Source organism: Crocodylus siamensis, chromosome 11 (genome assembly GCF_052110815.1).
Source record: "Crocodylus siamensis isolate JL-2025a chromosome 11, ASM5211081v1, whole genome shotgun sequence".
Lineage (NCBI taxonomy): Eukaryota > Metazoa > Chordata > Crocodylia > Crocodylidae > Crocodylus > Crocodylus siamensis.
In genome coordinates, this window is record NC_143405.1 from 8,940,444 (window position 1) to 8,961,338 (window position 20,895).

At 50.2% G+C, this 20,895-nt stretch overlaps 1 protein-coding gene across 1 annotated transcript in view; it reads right to left on the reverse strand.

The window, feature by feature from the left end:
• Positions 1-19,086, reverse strand: part of NCS1 (neuronal calcium sensor 1) — an 83,810-nt gene extending 64,724 nt beyond the window's left edge. The window contains exons 1-2 of the mRNA XM_090021339.1: positions 12,901-19,086; positions 6,287-7,765 (exon numbers count right to left, since the gene is read on the reverse strand). Coding sequence (XP_089877465.1) covers positions 6,287-6,350 — 64 coding nt within the window. The 5' untranslated portion in view covers positions 6,351-7,765; positions 12,901-19,086. The remainder of the gene's footprint in view (positions 1-6,286; positions 7,766-12,900) is intronic.
• Positions 19,087-20,895: the final 1,809 nt, after the last annotated feature.

Sequence of the window (20,895 nt, forward strand, 5' to 3'; positions counted from 1 at the left end):
ATCCATCTCCTCATGTCTCCATCTCCTGGAATCAGCGTTCCCAGCCAACAATTAATCAGTGCGGCGAGGGAGGAGCTGAGCTGAATGGCACTGCTAGGAGAGCGCTTCCCTTAGCCTTTCCTCTCCCCAAATTTGTGGCAGGCTTGGCAGCTGCAGCTCTAGGCATGAATCTTGCACTCCTGCCAGGGCCCTGCGTGTGGCCACACTCTGCGGGCTGACCTAGGTTGCTTCCAAAAGGTCTTGCCGTTCATTCGGCTCAGGTGGCTCCACGCGGATGTCTGCAACCAGGAGAGCCTGGTGTTCTGGGCAAGGTCATGCAGAGAGACAACGGCAGAAGAGGGAAAGGAGCCCGGGGCTCCATCCACTGCCCCACTTTGCCTTCCAGTGTGCACAGCTACACGGACGACCGTGCCACTACAGGAACAGCCGCCAGCATGCGATCTGCCCGTTACAAAGCCCCCAACCCTATGCTCTTGTTCAGAAAATTCGAGGGAAGTTACTAGTTAACAACCGCCACGCTGGCGGAGCTTGCTCTGCCATCCCACAGAATTCAACCCACCTCTAGATTTCACAGCAAATCGAAATCAATACCTTTATCGTTTGCTCTTAAACTAATGCCCATTAATTCAATGCATTACCATTAAGCACCAGAGCCAATTTTGTGGCTGTGTTGTAAAGGAGGAAAAAAACCCAGGATGCTGAAGTGAGTTTAAAATTTACCAGATCAATCAGGGCGTGGGACACGGTGGAGAGGAAACCAGCACTGCATTCTTTGGAGGACCGGTGGGCGATGGGGGACTCCTTCGTGCTGGCGGAGGTCCCTCACCAACAAAGAGCTGCCCCGACCCTTCACTCCTCTCTGGGTCTTCCACAGAAATTCACTGCAGACCCCCAAGCTACACCTGTAAAACCCACGGATCTGGGCCCCAACTGTGCAGTTGGATCCACCCAGGCTGGTTTCTTACAGCCCTAAGGATCCTAGTGCAGCCTGCTCAGCCCTCGGGGCTTTTTTCTGAAGACCACAGCTGCTGGTGCGAAGTGACTACATAAGAACCTCAGCTTTCACTTTAAAATATATGTTCTTAGCATTTTTGCACAAGATTCAATACCCAAACCCCACAAAAACCAGAAAGTGCCAAAAACCACCACCAAACAGTGTTTTTAAAAAAAACCCAACAAACTCTCAGACTGTTTAAAGCAACCTCATGAGTGTTATGAGTAGGCAATACTGTTACCACTGGTTTGGGAGTGAGATTTGAAAGTACTCGGTCCTCTGCCTTTTTGGCATAAACCTATGTCACACATAATTCATTCCTGAAAGACAAATATTCTGCCCCTCTCATCGTACAACATGCACGTGCTCTTGGCACTGTCCATGGTTTTGGTTAAATGCATTTCTTGCTTACAGGGATGCCCCATTCTCTCTCCAGTGACAGGACCTAAAGCACCCTGGCCCCATGTCTGCCAAGCACACTAAGGTTGCTGAGGTTTAAGCACCTGCTTGAATTACAGCCCATTCCTGGTTCGGTGTTGAATCAGGGTCTGGACAAGGAGAAAGAGCAGGAAAGATTTCCTGGGAGACTCAGGCAGTTCTACCTTTTGGGGACAAAGTGCACAGCAGCGATCGCTGTCTTTCTATGCTAGCTCAACTGGGCTTTAGGGCTTAATAAATTAATGATTATGAGGCACTTTAAGAGGCTGTGGATGAAAGGCACTTTGAAAGTGCAAAGAATTACATAATTCATTATTAATTATTATCAACGTTCGGTGTTGGCTTTTGCTGTATTCCCCTAAGAGGCAGCAGCTTGGACTTCCAGAAAAGTTAGCGCTCTCAGCGCTTCATCTGGGCTCCAGTCAGGTTGGCTCATGCTGCCACTTTGCAGGCAAAAGGAAACAATTTTTAAAAGTTTCTTCTCACATACTTGGAGATGCAGATCAGCACCCAGTGGCCACCCTGGTCAGACCGAGGTATCCAGGCACCATTTAAAACTGCAATAAGTGTCTGCCTGCATCCATAGGTATCTAAACACCACCAAAAAATCTGACCTTGAGAGCTGCAAGTCAGTAGCAGAGCTGGAAAACAAACCCAAGAGCTCTGGTCTCCATTCCTCTGCCTTTGGGTTATATGGCACAGCTTCACGTATCTTCCTATTAATACAGGCCAATGCGATGTCCCCCGATTACAGAAATGCACAGTGTAACATTCCTGGGATAGTCTGGACTTGCACCAACACACGGAGCTGTGGTCAGTCGTACGTACTGACAACTTTGTTCACAAGAGCGATAGGACTGGGGCTTTGTGCACTGAAACCCAGCAACCTCTCCAATGACAACACAAAGCTACCCCACAAATTCGAGCTGACGTAACAGAAGGAAATTTCCCATTGGGATCTGTTGCTAAATGGCTCTGCTCCAGACACAGGGCTCGCAGCATTATAGGAAACTACGAGACGAGATGATAGCCTTGCAGGAGAGCAGCCTGCACCCCCAGGGAAGCCTCGTCTAGATGCGCTTCTCAGTTTGCAATGTAAATGGCCCCTGGGACGGCAGCATGCCATGCCGCGGAGCAGACCCCATTTTGGTAGGCCTGGATCACACACTGAATTTCAGGATGGATGCCAAGGGATGGCACTCCACAGTTGTTCATTCAAGGCCTGGCAGCGTCTCTCTTGGCTCACAAAGGTGCTCAGATACTATGGCAATAGGTGGCATTGATAAAAACCTACCCCGGACAGCGACTTGGACCAGGTAATGGATGAGGGCATGAGATGAGAGCAGGGATTTTCATCCCCCCAAAGGAGCTGTGTGTTGGTTCACTGCTGCAACTGCCCTCTACTAATTCTGTTTGGTGAGAGAAGTGGGTCTAACAGACTGGACAACTGCTAAAGGAGATCAGATTCCTGTACTCCCATCTGCAACTGAGGTTCATCCTTCTCTACTTCACAGGCTCTGAGGATAGACTCTGAGCTAACTATGAGAGCCATGCAGGCACCGAGGCTGACGGCAGAAACCTCACTTGCCTGGACCGCTGTGGCAGACACAGGACTGCTTTGGAAAATATGAGTAGCAGCAGAGAGGAGGCCTAGAGGAGCAAAGCTTAATAGTCCAGTTCTAGTTCTGCACATACCGCTCTGCTGAAGACATGGAGGCTGCACAGGTGTAAATACATGCAAACCTGGCCTCTGGGACTGAACCTGTACCTGGCCTGTTGCGCCTGTATCTTTTACATGCCCACACAGATAAAAGTGTGCAAAAAGCCACCTGCACACGCCAACTCAGGGCTGGCAAGGGCACTGCTGCCCTGCATGCGTGTACACACTAAATTCAGTAAATTGGGTGGGCCAGAGCAGATGTGGCAAATCAAGAGCCTTGCTGAGGCCAGCTGAAAATGTCCCGTAGTCCATAGCAATGACTTGCTTTTTGGTCCAGCATCCAAAGAACATAAGATTTTTTTTGGTGGTGGGGAGGGGCAGAGACTGGCAAAGGGGGACAAGCAGAAGAGAAAGGAGGAGAAAAGAAGTGTGTGTGTGTGGGGGGGTGGGGATAAAACAACTTACCCCGAGTTGGGTTGGGTATTTGACCAGTCAAATACAGTTCAGTCTATTGACCAACCCACTATTGGTCAAAAAATGTAAAAAAATAGCCAACAGGTCCAAACAATACAGAGAAAAACCACGAATTTTCCATTGAGATGTGTTAAAAACCATTAAAAATCATATTTCTATCAAGTAAACTATAAAAAGTGGGGTTTTTTGTAAAATTGCTATAATCTTTGACTGTCAAAAAATATGCAGGCAATTGACAATATTTCACAGGTTAATTGACTGGCTTCCAACCCTAATGGAAACACTCCCAAGGCAGACACACCCATTCTGCAATGCTATTACATTTGTTCTGCACCTACCGCTGAAACGACCTTTGTCTGCCATGTACTTGTCCCCTGCGGGATTCACTGGAAAGGGCTGCTCTTTCCCTAGGGTAGAGTGGCACTACAGAGTAGACTTACACTGGTAAGTAAGTCCAGTGCCAGCTTGGGATGGTGCCAGACCAGCCTGGAACCATCTCCACCATCTCCAGGAAAAAGTTGGAGATGGGAGTCGAGCTCAGGAGCCCTTAAGGGTCTGTCTACAGAACAAAAGGATTGCAGCCCAGGGCATTTATGTGATGCACCCAAAGTGCCCTGTGCTTAGCTTGCTGCCTGGTGCAATCTGGGCCCCTGCTATAGCTCCCTGTGCAGAATGAATTAAATCTAGCTTGGATACGCCTGCCTGGACCCCAGTCACACCTGTGTTGGGGTATGTAGCCATCCCCTGTCTGACTTGCTCTAGTGCTCCTATCTGTCCAGAGACGGGATGCAGCAAGACTGAATGTCAGGGTTGTGCAATGCACCAGTGTGCCTCTTCTCCATATGGGAGAACCAGCTGCATCCTAATCTAGGGCTTTTTTGGACAAGCACTGCTGTGGGACTGCAGCAGTGACAGTGGAGAGAGCTCCTAGGTCTGGCTACACATATTTCGACTATGCAAAGAGAACACCTCCAACCTGGATGCAGAGAGGTAAACTTAAAACACAGTAGCCTTGGCTTTCCCTTGATTCTTTCCTTTATAAAATCATTAAAGCAATCCACTTGCACCAGTCAAAACAGTTCCTCTGCTAGGAGCGCTCATAAGGGTAGATCAGAGCTTGCAAGTCCTCTCCTTTGGAAGAGCAGAGTATTAGGCTGATATTAAAATGTCTAGCAAAACAGAGAGGGAACTTTCTGGTGTCTGACCCTTCACTGTGCTACAGAATAGGGACAAGGCTCCTCTGCTTCATGCACCGAAACTCTGAAAGCCCTGCCAAGGGGCGAGTTCTCATTTTAAAGTAAAGCAAGCTGCCTGATTCAAAAGTGGACTGAAGAGCCCAAATGCAGTGATCTGTACGTACTGATGGATCAATGCATGCCCATGTCGGGCAGGAGGAGGCCCTATAAAGATCTTGAAGCTGCAGATCCAGGTGAAGTGCATATGGCGTTAAGCAAGTGATAACACAAGACCATGTATGTGGGGAGGGGGGAGATGGGGAAAACACATCCCTTGGACATTTACAGCTAGGCAAAAAAAAGCATTTTTTTTAATAGCATGGGGGTGTTCCCTTGGCTTCCTGCCCCCTATAAATAATTTGTTGTCTGTATGCCTCTCCCAGCTAATCTCTCATGAATTCCTTCAACAAAGCCCAGCAGTGTCTGTGCAATCCATTAAGAGAGTGAGTAAGAAATTGTCAATGCCATGAACCCCCCTCCCTGCTCTTTAACTAAAAATAAACCAAAAATCAGAGGAGGCAGCGCAGAATTTCTGGACTCCCTGCAGATTCACCAGCACAGCGCAGATCACAGCAATCTTTGCCACTGAATATTTTTTCTCTGCCCCCTCCCCACTCCATTTCTCCCTCTCTCTCTCACACACGCACACACAGAGCGTAGAAGAGATTCGCAGGGATGGGGGTGTTTTACTCTCCTTGCCAGCGCTTCAGTGCATTGTGATGTCTGAATCACCACCATGAGCTCCTTGAGGAAAAAAAAAAAATACCTGTCTGTCTAGTGCCTCTCACAGCAGCGGTGGGCTCGTCGCCCAGAATAATTAGTGGAAGTGTTTTCCCCCTTGCAATTGCCCCCCCGGAATACCTGCCTTTCGTTTTTTTGTAACGAATATAGCGCATCCTGCAAATGGCACAAAGGGACACATTTACCTGCTCCACTCCTGTGCCCTCCCAAGTGCACACATTCATATGGCATAAATCGCACATGTGGAGCCCCCCGATGCACACAGCGGGACCCCTCGAGACAAGCAGAGGTGTCTTCTGATCAGGATTGGGATGGACTCCAGCCATCGCCCTCATCCCACAGCAGAGTAGCACATCTTTGCAGAGAAGGGGAAAGGGGGTTGGGGGGGTGTGTAGGGGTTTTTTTTCCTTTAACACTCACAGTGTGTGTGTGTGTGTGTGTGTGTGTGTGTGTAGTTTTTTTTCCTATAATATTCACAGTATGTTTGTGTGTGTGTGTGTGTGTGTGTGTGTGTGTGTAGGGTTTTTTCCTATAATATTCACGTTATGTTTGTGTGTGTGTGTATGGTGTGTGTAGGGTTTTTTCCTTTAATATTCACATTATGTTTGTGTGTGTGTGTATGGTGTGTGTAGGGTTTTTTCCTTTAATATTCACATTATGTTTGTGTGTGTGTGTGTGTGTGTGTGTGTGTGAGTGTGAGTGTGAGTGTGAGTGTGAGTGTAGGGGGGGTTCTTTAATACTCACAGTATGTTTTCCTGGTCAGCTCTTCCACAACTTCAGGCTTCAACTTGCTGTTGGATTTCCCCATTGTGGCCCAGCCGCTTTCTCTCCAGACTAATCAGTGCATAAATTGCTGTATCGCCTGCAAACTCCCCCCGTTTCACTGAGGAGTCATCAGGGCACTCGCTTTGACTTCACAGATAAAGAAATATCTAGCCACACCGCCACCGATACCCTCGGATGCTTCTTCCAGCTTTCTCTGCTTCCTTCCTCCCTCCTCGGCAAAGAACAAGGCTCTTCCCCCCCCTTTTCTTTTCCTTTCAACAGCAGCAGCAGCAGCAGGGTCAGGATGAGCGGGGGAGATCTGCTTCGGTTTCAGTGCCTTGCTGGAAGATGGGATCTCAGTCCTGGAGGATCGGCGCCCACTCTTCAAGTGAACAACAACCAAAGAAAAGAGCTGCTACATCCCGCTCGGGGAGACGGCTGCCTGGCTTGGCCACGATCAGGGCTGTGCTTTCGTTTAAATCGCGGTCTCTCTCAATGGGAACGACCATAAAAAAAAAACCCACTGCAGGTTGATTTATTTTTCCGCCCTTCCCTCTCCCGTGCGCCGGCTGGAAAGGAAGGTTATTGTGCAGGAGCTGTCTGCGCCTGTCTCTCTCCCTCCCTCTCTATCCTCCCTGTATCTCCGTGGACTGTTGCTGCTGTCGTCCCTGGTTACAGAAACACCCTCCCCTCCTTTCTTTCCCTGTGTAGCTTCAGCCGGCGCGGATTTGTCTGCGGCCCTGCTGATAAGGTGTTAACTGGAATCTGCCAGTCAGGCACCAGCAGGCCAATACCTCCCTTTTTTTTTGTCTCTTCGCTGGCTTTTTAGATCGGTCCCGTTAAATGAGACCAATAACCTTTTCATTCAAAACAGCTCCACTGCTGCTGCTGCTACTTCTTTTTTTTGCACGGCGTGTTGATTTTTCTCCCCCGGGGGCTGAAGAGGAAAGGCCGCTTCTTCCCAACTTTGAATCTCCCTTCCACGCTGAGATCTGTCTCTACCACGCCTCCCTTCCCCTCACCAAAGTCATTTATGTTAGATGCATAAAATTTGGAGATGCAAGAAGCCGCCGGGGTCCGTGGATCGCACCCGCGTGGCCTATGCAGGATCGCTCCACTGTCTCCTGCCTGCCTTTCAGTGGGAAGCCGCACCGGTCCACAGATAAAGTGCCCTGTCCGTAACTGGGCTTCCTATTGTTACTGGTAGTTTGCTGCCTTTATGTCAAGTCTCTTGCTTAATGGTAGTTATTGCTTCCAGCGCTGCAGCGTCTTTTTACAAGACATATTCCCTTTCCTGGGTTCCTGAGACTGCGTTTCTGTGGGCATGTTTCCCCATCAGGTATTAATTAACAGAAAAGCAACTTCCAGTGAATGTTGTAGATAAGTCGATGGCATTTATTTGCTCTCTCCCCCCTGGGGGAATCATATGTTGAGTTTCCAAGCGAGGGTGGCAGGAACCTGCAAGAAACAAAATGTGTTTTCATTGCCGACCGCTCTTTGTAAATGATTATTTTCCTTATCTCAGAGGAGGGAAATGCTCTTTCTTGAAGTATTGGACAAGGGTCTGCCCATAGTCAGGCTGCACCTGGGTGGGTGCAAAAACACTCCTTTATTTTCTGTGTTGCATCCAGATAAATACACATCCCATTTGGCAACCTCTCCTACGCATGCTGCCCATCTCCAAAGAGATCAAGTAATCCAGTGCAATATATTTCACCATTTTTAAAACAGCAAAAGGGACACTTCCTCCACTGAAGCCATTCAGAAATCTAGGCACCAGCTTCCTCCCTTGATAAGCTAGGGTATGCCTTTCGTTTTAAAATGTAGGGCATCTTGGTGATAACCAAGTGAACGGCACCCGAGACGGACACCCTGTGACAACCAGCTGGTCAGAGAGGTCCCCTCTTACGCAGCCAACACCTAGAGCTATTTATCAAATGCACAAGGGGTACACCAAGATGGGGAGAAATCATCAAGTCACCTCCCATAACAGTACTAGGCATGATGCTCACACAGCAGAGCAGAACCCAGACCGTTCGTATCCGGGGAATGCACGGTTTAGTTCACAGGGGCACAGCTACACGAGCTTTAATGCGCATTAAAAAGTGCTCTTTCACTAATGTGCATTAAAATAGTGCACATTTTTCGAGTACTTCACAATGGAGATACAGTACTAGATTTAATGCATATTACCTAAAGCACATTCATGAATGTGTAGACATGCCCCAGGAAGCAGTCAACCCAAGAACGAACTGCTCGGCTGTCTGCTGCAGCTGGCTGCACCCCGGGCTAGTCCGCAGGCACTCGCCTTCACAGGGGCAAGCAACCAAACCCTGCAAAGGACCAGGTTCTATAAACAGGGACACCTGAGCACCATCAAAAAACCACCTCATTTCACGAGAATCCATCTCTTTTAGGTTTGCTGCTTCCCAGATTCAGGTGGGAGAGGAGGAAGAGAACTGATCAAGGTGAGAAACAGCCTGGCAGCATGGATTTAGAGCCCAGAACAAGGAATATTGTGTAGCCTCTGGGGTGCTACATGACCATGGGCAAGACGCCAGAGCCCCTGGGTTCAGCTGGGGCACCTCATTTTCTGGGCAGCGCCAGTTTGAGACAGGCAGGTGCAATTTACCCACCTGTGTTTCTCACCACGCTCTTCTGAGGATCCATTAATTGTCTGCAGAGGGGAAATGGAGACCAGGTGAACACCTTCAAAAATCTGGCCCCACTCAGTCTACACTGGGGCCAGGCAGACAATCAGCAGTCGAGCTGCAAACACATCTCAGGAGATAATTGCTCAGCTCAGGAGACCAGGGGCATTATTCATCTGGGGACCCAAAATTCTTGCCATGCTTTTTTTGTTGTTGCCACAATGCTCTCAGCCTCCCAATTGGTTGCAGCTGGAAGGGTGGGACTCTAGCCAGCCAGAGTTTGGGTTGTTTTTTTTTTTAAAAAAAGGCTAAATTTGGAAGCTGAGAATAAGAAGACCACCAATGGGGGCTGGGAGGCTGCTGGGACTAGGGCAGGAAGCATCAGCCATGCTGTCTCATAATCCAGAAAAGCGCTGTGTGTTAATTATCTGTACGGATGCACTGGTTTATTTCTGCTTCCTGTCTTCTCTCCTACCTCGCATCTCAAATCCTGCCCAGGCATGCCCTTACTCACATATCAGTGCCCAGTGAGAGAAATCATCAGCACTAATGCAGCAGAAACTGTTCGGTAACCCTGCAAAGCATCTGTGCATATTTATAAGTAACGGAGGTGAGGGGTAGGCAGGCACAGGACTATATTACACACACGCTTTGCTCCTCTATCGGGGAAAGGCTGCCTTACAGTCAATTGTCCAGGGACCTATTCCCTAGAGCAGACCTTCCTAAAATAAATAATTCTCTATTATCAAACCTTCCACAAACAAGCTCATTAAGGCAGCAAAGTTTCGAAACACAGAGGAACCCTTCAGCAACACATCACCTGTCTGGGCAACAGCAGGCTGATGGCAATACAGGAGACAAAAGAAGGGAGGGAGAAGATCTCTCTCTCCCAGTGGTGTTATGACCCCGCTGACTTCCAAGACGTTGCTCTGGATTTACACCATTGCAGCCTGGAGCAGACTCTGGCAAGGGGTCTTTTTTGCTCCCAGATGTTCTTGAAGGAGGGGGTAGAGGGCCTCAGGCAGTCTGTGCTCAGGGGACCTTGTAAGGCCAGGAGGAAGCCTGTGGTTCAAGCACCGACTGAGACTCACGGATTCAATCCCCGTTTTGCTCGGAGACACAAGAATATAGCCTTGGGCAAGTCCGCTCCTTTGTGCCTCGGTGGGGAACCACTACCAGCAATATTCCTTTGTCCCTTCTGTCTTGTTCAAAGACAAGCTCCTTGCAGCACAGCGCCTCTCGCAAAGGGTGCGTGCATGCACCAGCGCCAAGGGGCCCTGCCATAAGCCCGGACCCAGAGGAGCTCCCATTGGCACAGCGTCGTTCCCAGCCTCCTCCGTGCCGCCGTGGCATTTTAAGACAAAGATCTGCAGCTTAAAAAAAGTGATGCTAACAGGATTCAAATCTATTTAAAACCCAGCCCTGCCTCTGCTACACAGAACGCTCAAGGAGAAGCTGCGATCACGTGGGGGAGAGGATAAAAGTAATGAAAAACTGTGCAGAGACTCAATTTCTCTCCCTAATTACTGCCTTTATCCCCACATCAACAAATAAAAAGGATGGTGGCATTTGCTGGAAAGCAGTGATCTTTCCAAGCCCCCTGGAAAGGTCTCTGGGGCAGGCTGGTGTGAAATGGTAAGAGGGCGGGGAGGCCCAAATCCATTCCATCTAGCTAAATGTGAGCACTAACAAATGATCTGTGCACAAACGAAGCATCCAGATAATGTGCCCAAAGGGGAAATTCAGCACTGGGCCAGCATTTGAATGCAGCCTCGCTCTTAAACCTGCTGCATTTCTCTCCTGGGGTATACATCCGTGTCCCAGGCAGCTCTCTGTTAACCAGGCTGCGAGCGACTCTCGGTACAATATCGCAGTGTAATCACTAACCATCTCGGGTGCTCTTACAACACGGCAGCAGCAACGGACACACAAAGCCACAAAGGATGTTAAGTCCCAGGTCTTCACAACTAGCTTCGTCAGTCTGCGCTCAGAGTTTATACATCTTCTGCTCACCATATTGCAAGCCACTGCCATGGAAATGATTATTCATTCAACAATATTCATTATTCTACCGCCTCTGTGATCAAAGAGGGTGAGAGCGGGAGGGTGGGAGGAAGTTCACACTTAAATAAAAGCCAGCGTCTTTTTAAATCCAGCAGCGCCAAAGCCTGCAGCATGCTCTGCGTTATTACTGGAAGAATTCAGAAGCGCGTGGGCTCGGAGTACAGTCAGATCTGTTGTGCACCAGGCATTTGTTTCCTTGGGTATTTATTTGAGAGAGTTAAACAGAATGACTTCTCCCTAATTGGTCACAGCAAGCCTATCAGCTTCAGAAATACGCTCTGTTACAGGTGGGATAGCCAACTTGCAGTCCAAGACAATTGAACAAGCATCTCCAGTGGTTTCTGCTTTAAACTCAGGACATTGTTGGGGGTGGGAGGAGTTTATTATTATTGTTATATAACTGATAAATCATTCTGGCAAAATACTGCCGGACCAAAACATTGCAGTGGCAAACATCGACATCCTTGTTTGCCTGCCTTTGGGTCTGCGTAAACCAGTGGTTCTCCACCCTTTCAGATTCGAAACACCCCTCCTTAGATGCGAGGCCCACTTTGCAAAACGCCAGCTCTTACCTCTCACTCCTTTTTTTGACTACGGAAAAATAAAATCAGTTTTTTTCTTTTGGTTGCCAAGACCCCAGAAAGGCCACAAGAGCTCAGAACGGTTTGGCAATGTGGGGTCCCCTTGGAAATCTCTGGGTTTAACATGGGAACCATGTTTGTCCACCTAACGGTGCGAACACTCGAAAGCCTCTCAAGGCACTGCTGGCTGCTGGACCCCCCGTTGAGAATCAGTGGTAGAAACAAATACAACACCCAAAAGCTCACAAAGAACACTTTTTTCAACTATGTAGTTGGTCTCATTAAAAATATCACGATTACCCAAAGAAACTTTGTCACAACACCCCAAGGAGCTTAAGTACAGAGGCCCGGAGCTGTTACAAGAGCTGTGTGACAGCAGTGTTACACCAAAGGGCTGGTGTGTAACTGGCACCTCTCTGATGCCTCCCAAGTTGCTCCTAGTTCATTGCTTGTAACATCACAGGAGTCCTGAACCCCCAACCCCGCATTCAAGCCTGGATGTGCCAGACACTGCCTGTGCACACATGCGTGTACACACACACAAATACACGTACACTTGCACACACACGGCCAAATACATGTGCACACATGCATGCATCCACAAATACATGTACACGCATGCACAGCTACATGCACGAAAACATGCAGTCACAGAACTACATGCACGCACGTGTGCAGTTACATGCACAAAGCAGACATGCACACAAATACGTGTACATACATACCCCCACGTGCACGCATGCAAGTACACACACATACATAGATGCACACATGAATACACGCACATACATACACACAAATACATGTACATGCACGCAAATATGCGCACGCACATGCATGTACAGAAATACACACGCACACACGAATACATGCATGCACAGAGACCCACAGGTAAATAAATACATGCACACACACAAATGCACAACTACACGTGTGCACACACGTACGTGGAGACCCCTGGGTAAATACATACATGCAGACGCACAAACGCACGCGTGCACATAAAGACCCACCGGACAACACACAAACAGACGTGCACACATGTATGCGCGCGCACCCACAGACCCACAGGTCAGCACACGCACGCACACACGAATACACGCGCCTGCACGTTCCCACGCGCGCACCCAGATCCACGTGCACGCACAGGCGCACGCGCGGGAATCCATCTGCGCACGCGCGCACGCCCGCCCACCCACGTGCGACCCCGCGCCGCGCTCGGGCCGGTGCCCCGCGGGGAGGCTCCGCCGCGCCCGGCCCCGACCCCGGCCCGGCCCGGCCCCGCCGCCGCACTCACCGCGCTCCGCCGCGGCTCCAGCCCGGGCCCCGGCTCCGCCCCGGGGCGGCGCCACGCGGGCCCTCCCCGGCGCTTCCCACCGCCCTAAAAGCCGCCGGGGCCTTTCCGGGGTCTCGGAGCCCACCCGCGCCCCGCCGAGCCGTCGCGGAGCACCCCCGGCTCAGCCCGCCACGGCAGCGAGCGCGCGTCTCCAGCCCCTTGGCCGCACTCGCCCCCGCCGGCTTTGCCCCGCTGCCCCGGGGGCAGTTCCTCCCCGGCCCCAAATAAACCGAGTGAGGAGCTGGCGTTTAACGAGCGGGGCCTCGAGTCCAGCAAGTCCAGGGAGGTCGAGCGCCGCTGCGGCCGAGCCCTGCAGGCCCTGGGGCGAGGAGCGGGGTTCCTGTGGATGGAGGACCTGCCCCCCGCTTATTTGCGGCCTGGTCTTGATTGCCTACCTGCCTGTATCGTAGAGACCCACAGGTCTGAGACTGGTTCCTTTTAAACATGAGTCTGCAGGGAATTAAACTCATAAATCGGCTTTGCAGACGGCCAAGGGAAACGGACTACTGCTGCCTTCGCCTCTCGCAGGTACCCCCGGAGCCATTGTGGGCTTTTAACTACCCTCCCCACACCCGTCTGGGGTAGGGAAGTCACAAAGGGCACCGACACCAGGCCAGGGAACCTCTCTGGATCCTACCGAACCTGTTCGGTTTGCTCCATGCTCCAGGACACGCGCAGGCGCCAGGGTACACGGCGTCGAGTCTCCTGCTCGAGGCCTCTCAGGCGCTGGACTCGGTAGATCACACGGGTACGGCCGTTGCTGCCTCCTCACTCGTCTGCCCCGGTTCCAGCGCCATTGGGACCATCCTGCTCTGTCTGGCAAAGCGGTGAGCAGGTGTGAGAAATCCCTTTGCCCGGCCTCATCTAGGCTGAAGAGTTTCCCAGGCAAATGGGAGCAAAGGCGCCTGCGGGGCCAAGCGCGCTGACGTGGTTCAACAAACAATCAATCTAGACGCATCCTTGGAGCGCCGCTCGTCAGCGAAGAGCTCGCAGAGGCTCTCCCGCGTCGGTCCTGGTGCCAGCAGGCTGGGATCGTGGGGGAAGAGGCATGTTGCCAGCACCGTGTGCTTATTGTCTCAGTATCATTATCCCAAATGATCATTGTATCTCCAGCTCCTGTAGCAGACTAAGGAACTAGCAATTAGTTCCTCCCAGCGGCAGAGACAACTCTCGTACCGCTGCATGCCAAGGGTGGGGGGCGCTTGCTGTTTGGATAGCTTGTTCTGGTCCGGAGGCTGCCAACTGGATTCAAATTGTGCCTGGGTAATACTGGACTTCCCAGGTGGCCCCGTGAAGAAGGGCATCTACACCTGACGTAACGGTGCCACGCAACGTGAATGGAAATCCAGCTCCTCTGCAAAACCAAACAGCCCCTCTGGTGTACTCGGCCCACCCGGCAGGACTTGGTGGGGGGAAACACGGCAAGGACTCGCGTCTCAGGGAGCGGAAGGAATTTACATGTGAGGCTGATTAATTAGAGGCGGCAAAAAACCCAGCTATTTTAGGATAATATTAATGATCTGACTCAAGCTGACAAAAGCCAAAGAAATTCTTGGCACCTCTGTTGGCTGCCCCCAGCGAGGAGCTGAGAACGGGACTGGCAGAGAGCGCAGGCACTCATGCCATCCTTGGAAGCAGGCCCGCCGGGTCAGGGGCGAGGCACTAGCAGGATATGGCAAGACAGACCTCAGCTGCACTATCCCAGGGGCACCCGCTCGGGGATGAAGCAAGGTCTTCGGTCTGTGGGGCTGAGGCTCTGGCAGCCTCCCAACGTGCGCTTGCTGGAGCGCTGGACTGGCCTGTGCTTTGCATGCACATCCTTGCGGGTTCCAGTTGGACGCATCGCACAGAGATGGTAATTTTACTGAGGGCAGAAAAAGGTTTGAGGCTGAGCCAAATTCATCCCTGAGGCAGCAGCCATCAGCAGTTACGCAGAGATGAATCTGGCCCATTACCTTCATATACCCTCCTGTCCTCTGCCCTGGCATTTCAGGGACCTCAGATCCATGCACCAACTCCGGAGCAGAGCAGGGTCAGTTAAGGGTGCCGTGAGCCACCTTACCTACGCCCCCATTGCTTCTTGTCTACCAGACACCGCACATTTGAAGCCTTCCTCGCCTTGACAAGACACGACTGGAACGGCTGGTGTTTTGGCCCTAAACCCGCAACAGGTCACACGTTCCAAAATGTAAAATCCTAGCAGAGGATTAACATTGTAATTGCTTTGATACTGAGCTATAAACAGCCAAATCACAGAGCCTTGGAAATCAAGGTTTATAACCTCAAACGCTGAGGGACCTGAGCTCCAGCAGCTCTGTTGGGCACCACTGTAATAAATCAGTTCTACGTCGCACGAAGTGTTAGTACGAAACTCCAGCATGACTTCAAGTGAGAATAATGGAAATCGCATCGGTGTACCAACTCCGTGCCAGCTAGGAGACGGGTCCTGCAGGCTTTTCTCCTCCAGATGGTGGGTCTTTAAACACGAAACCATGGACCAGCATCAGAGAAGGGGTAGTGGCAGGCATGCCTACATATGGCTCAGCGCAGTTGCTTTCTAAAGGCTGACATGCAGATGGTGCAGTGGGTACAACTACCCACTACACTATTAATCTCTCTTGTTAAATTCCAGTATATTTTTTGAAGATGCATTCTCTCCATAGCCTCTAGGGCATAATTGTTATGTTAATGCAGCAACCTTGAGAGGGTGGGATGTTGTGAACTAATTGGTTCCTCTCTTTTTTTTGCCTGCCTTATGTATTAAATCCTGGGGCTAAGACACAAGAAGGCAAAAGGTAATGACTTTTGCAGGTCCCTAAGCCTGCTAGGATTGTGTAGCGAACAAGAGGGAAAACACTCTTCTGCAGATTCAGCTTACAGCAGAGCGATCCCAGTTCTGTTCAGCTCCTCTGAGCCTCCAAACTGCATTTCCAGCTGGACAGTTTGATTGTTAAGAGGCTGAATCCCAGAAAACAGTTTTCCGAGAGACCAAAAGAAAATGGGAACGCGGCAGAGTATTGTCTTCACTAAATATGCTAGCACTGTTAGCTGTGCGATTTGCAGCAGTCGCGTACAGCACAGCCACTGTGCCTCATTCACGGGGCTGCTCAGGTCACGTGGCTGATGTGGAAAGGCTTTTTTTCTCCTTTCTCTTTAAAACTGTTCCAGGCAGGGGTGGGTTGGCATGAGGGAGGTACCTCTGTGAAGACTGCTCCAAAGGGACAGAGAAACACTGGGAAGTGTAAGGAAAATCTTTTGACAAAAGATTCCCTAAGCAGGCAGCATCCCTTGGTGAGTAGCGGAGGTGGCAGGGTGGGGTCTGGCAGCAGGGGAAGAGCAGGATTTCCAGTGTGAGACAGATATTAGGGATGGCCAGAGGGCCCTGGACAGATACATTTTTGCATCTATGCACCATGTAAGCTTTTCCACTCAAACCTCTCCGCTCTGAAAAGACCTGAGAAGGGGACTTCGATATCCATGCCCATTACAATCCAGTCCAAGCACACACGCAGAGCACAAGGCGCACAATTGTGATGGCCACAGTCGTGCTGGGTGCTAGGTGGAGCCCCATTGATTTCTGAGGTTACTCGTGAGTCACGTTGTATTTTCAGCTCCTCTGATTCACATGCAGCAGAAACACTGGACACGTTATCAGTGCTACAAGCAAACACATGAACAGTCAGCAGATGGCCGTGAGCTTTGGTCACTACCATTTGGAGCCGGTTTTAAAAGGGCAACAGAGCCGCACCAGGCTCTTTGCCCAGCCTCCTGTCGGAAACCCACCATCACCACCACCTAAGTTTAATAAACCCATCCCTTTTCCAGCGGTGCCCTCAGTTCGCCTAAGGCATTTCTGTCCCTTCCCTCCTCCGAGGCCCAACTAAAACCATTTGCACCCATCCATTTTCCAGATCTCAGCAGGACCATGCCAGGCACTGTTGCAGCCTCCCACCCGGCAGCTGTGATTCATGACAACACGCAGGCACTCTAGGATCATTAAGTCCCAGCAGATATCTCTGTTCAGCTTTTGCAGCAACAGTTAAGGTCCCTTACTTCTCAGGAATACAGATGAGAGCACGCACCGCTAGCCTCACTTTCGTTTATCAAACTGGTGTCGTGGAGGGGTAATGGAGTCGCTGGAGAAGCGGGGTTGCATGCCGAACTGCAGATCAAGCACTTTTAGCCCACATAGAAATGAGCAACAGGAAAGACTGAATCAGGCATGTGGTCCAGCCTGTAGCCAGTGGGGGACTGCTCCCAGCAGTATATTTAGCAGTGATTTGACCAATCTCATGCTAATTATCTGAAGCTATAAAGAACTGTCTGCTTCACTAGGGAGACGGCTCTGCAGCCTCACAGATCCCACTGGCAGGAAGGTTTTCCTCACATATTATTTTTCCTTTCCTTCATTTCATCCCATGCTTCTGTATTAAATGCCTTCAGTATAACCCTTCCCCTCCCATTAATTCCCCTCCCTCCTTGCTGTTTACACCCTTCAAGCATTTTGTAGCAAGTTGCTACTCCTCTTCAGCTCCCTTTAATCAGCAATTAGCCAAAATCTGCAGCTTTAATTCTTTTAATCTTACAACATGGGCCAATTCCCTCTTGCCTCTTAGTCACAACTGCTGTTCTCTTTACTCCCTCCAATCTGGCAGCAGCCTCCTGGCATAGGCATCAGCCCAACACAAACTCCATTTGGTTTGCCCAAGAGAGGGAAAAAAAAAGGTCGACAGTGTTTATAGATGGGGGGTGGTGTTTTTGTTGGCTTCCCTCCTCTCGGAGAACGGAAGCCAGGTCCTAAGGGGAGGCGAGGAGGTTATCTTCAGTGGGCCCAGGCCCCTCTGTTGCATAAGCCCCATGCTAGTGACCATTCCACAGCAAGCAGAGGTGATTTTTTAAACCTTCCCTGTCAATATAAAATTGTACCAAAAAGCAAGAAATTGCCTTTGAATGAGAATTTTATGAGATGGCTAGCAGCTCTTTTCAGGATCTTTTCTCATTAAGAGACTCCAATCATATAGTTCAAGGGGGAGGGAGAGATTTGAAGCCATTGCTCCTTTTCCCTTCCCCATTCTACCCTCTGTAACAACTGCTCCACAGTCTTGTTTTTTCCCCAGCAGTAGGACAGTTGCATCCTAATCGGTTATATTGTACTTCACTGTCCATTACGGCGATTCCACATCTCCGGCTGGAAGAGCCTGTCTCTCTGGAACAGCAGCAGTTAATGCCTGAAGCGATTTTTTTTTTTTTGCAAAAATCGTGTTGATCTAATGAAAGATATCAATCATCTCTACTGCGAGTCCTGAAAAGAGATTGTGATCTTTCTCATCCAGTGTAGGGCTAGTGGAGCTCTCCTCCAAACCTTTAGAGAGAATATGGAAGAGAACTATTAATTACTACGCTTCCTCCCTAGGAAAGGCAAACTGCAAATGGGATTTGATGACTAGCTCATATATATTTAAAGGGCAGAGGAACCAATAAATAAAACTAGTCCCACAGAGCGAGAGAACTCTATTCCACATGGGGGTTGCTATGCATTTGTTATAGCCTTGGCTCCAGCTGATAACCAACAAACCCCTTCTGCAGCTTGTGTAGTCATAGCAGACTAGTTTTTCCTATACCAGCTTGTTTCTGTAGAGCATCCACCATACACAGCCTCACATCACTCAGGATAATCACTGATAGGTGCTAAAAAGTGAGATTGTTTTATTTTTCTTCTTTTTTAAGGCAGGCAACAAATCATTGCTCTAGCAGAAGCCTCATGCAAAGGAGGCAATTGAAGCTATGGGCTTGGAGAGCCTTTGGGAAAGTCAAAGAGGAACAGCAGTTGGGTTGGGAAGAGGGCCCCCCAAAGTGTTAGAAACATGTAGAGCAACCTCAATACTCCTTAAGGTAGAGGGGTGGGAAATGTCAAGGCTGCACCCAGGAAAGGCCATGTGAAGCTACTTGAAAGGCTGCTGGGAAGCCACGCAGGGGAGTTGCAACACAATCCCTACTTGGAACTAGGTAGTAGCTGGCCTAAGTGTTTGGGGTTCAATAATGCCAAGAGCACATGGATAACACTCAGCTGGGCCCATCTCCCTTTGTAGGAATACAGCAACAATTGGGGGTGAGGTACAAGAGCACACCCAGCTTGACATGTAACATAGGACTTGAGACATCTGGCTTTGGGGAGGGTGGGGGAGAGGGGGCAGGGGAAACATAATACCACCAGAAAAAAATAGTCCAGTGGCAGAAGGAGTAGGCTGGCACAAGAGGGAGAAAAATCCTCTGTGCCATGACTAGTCAACTCAAAAGGCAGCTGTGACAGCTGCACTCAGGCAAGCAAGGCTATTCCTTTCATTGCTCAAGTGAGGACAGCAACGGAAACCGGAGTTCTCTTCTGACCCAGGCCGGTGTCGAGCTCTTACCACTGCTTGGCACTCTGCCTTCATAGTCTTCTTCCAAGTCCTCTCTGCTCTTCCCTACATTAGCTGCAGTATGCCAATTCATCTCTGCTGCGGCTCCACTAACTACAGCAAATTTACAAGAAGGGAGTTAAGAGTGAACCAGAGGGTCCAAACTCATTTGGTTTGAAATGCGACTATGCAATAAAGGCAAAAACCAAGTTAACCTGGAAGGAGCTGCCTCTTCAAACCTCCTGATTCCAATTGAAAAAAAATGGTCCATATATATTTTCCCTACTGAAAGCTTGGTTTTGTTTCTAGAGCAAAATGTTTTGTCCTACAAGTAGTCTCAGCAGTCGCATACATTTTAAGGTCCGGTCATGTTCCTACTGACATTCACAACAAGGACGTCTATTGAGTTGAAGGGATGCAGAGCCAACTATTTTGGTTTCAGCATTTAGACAAGGAAGTCTGTCCCTCTCTGGTGAAGTTCGTTGCCAGACGGCTGCATTTGTACGCTGAGTCATTGCAAACCATCCAGATTTAGAATACCTAGGATTTCATAATCTGTAGTGTGTTAGTGGGAAGGAGTCATCTTTTATAGGGTCCTTTTTCCAATAGCCCTGTCAATCACTGCCAACATCTCACTAGTTTTTGGCAGTGAAGCTGCAGAAGTTTCATAGTTAGTAGGGTTAAAAGGGACCTGAGCAGATCATCAAGTCTGACCCCCTGCCATGGCAGGAAAGAGTACAGGGGTCAAACGACCCCAGCAAGGTGTACATCTAGCCTCCTCTTAAAGCCCCCCAGGGTAGGAGCCAGCACCACTTCACTTGTAAGTTGGTTCCAGATCCTAGCCGCCCTGACAGTGAAGTCGCGCCTCCTGATGTCTAGCCTAAATCTACTCTCTGCCAGCTTGTGACCGTTATTCCTGGTCACTCCTGGTAGTGCTCAGGGGAACAGGGACTCCCCCAATGCCTGCTGGTCCCCTCCGACTAGTTTATAACAGGCCACTAGATCCCCCTCAGCCGTCTCTTGCGGACGCTGAACAGGTTCAGATCCCGTCACCTCTCCTCGTCGGGCCTGCCCTGCTGCCCCTGATCATGCGAGCGGCCTCCTCTGGACCCTCTCCATGCCATCCACATCCCGCCTGAAGTGCGGCGCCCAGAACTGGACGCATCAATGGCATCAATGACGACTCCAAGATCCTTTTCTGCCTCTGCCCTGGCATGAAGGGAGTTCCCAGCCTGTAGGTATGGTGCTGGTTGTTCCTCCCCAGGTGCAGCACCTTGCACTTGTCAGTGTTGAATCCCATCCTGTTCTCATCCACCCACCCCTGTAACCTGTCTAGGTCCAACTGTAGCCTACTCCTCCCCTCTAGCGTGCCCACGTCCCCCCACATCTTAGTGTCATCAGCAAATTTGAACAGGGTGCTTTCTACCCCCTCATCCAAGTCACTGACGAAGATGTTGAACAGTGCGGGCCCGAGGACCGAGCCCTGCGGGACTCCACTGCCCACGTCCCTCCAGGTCGAACATGACCCGTCCACCACCGCTCTCTGGGTGCGGCCCTC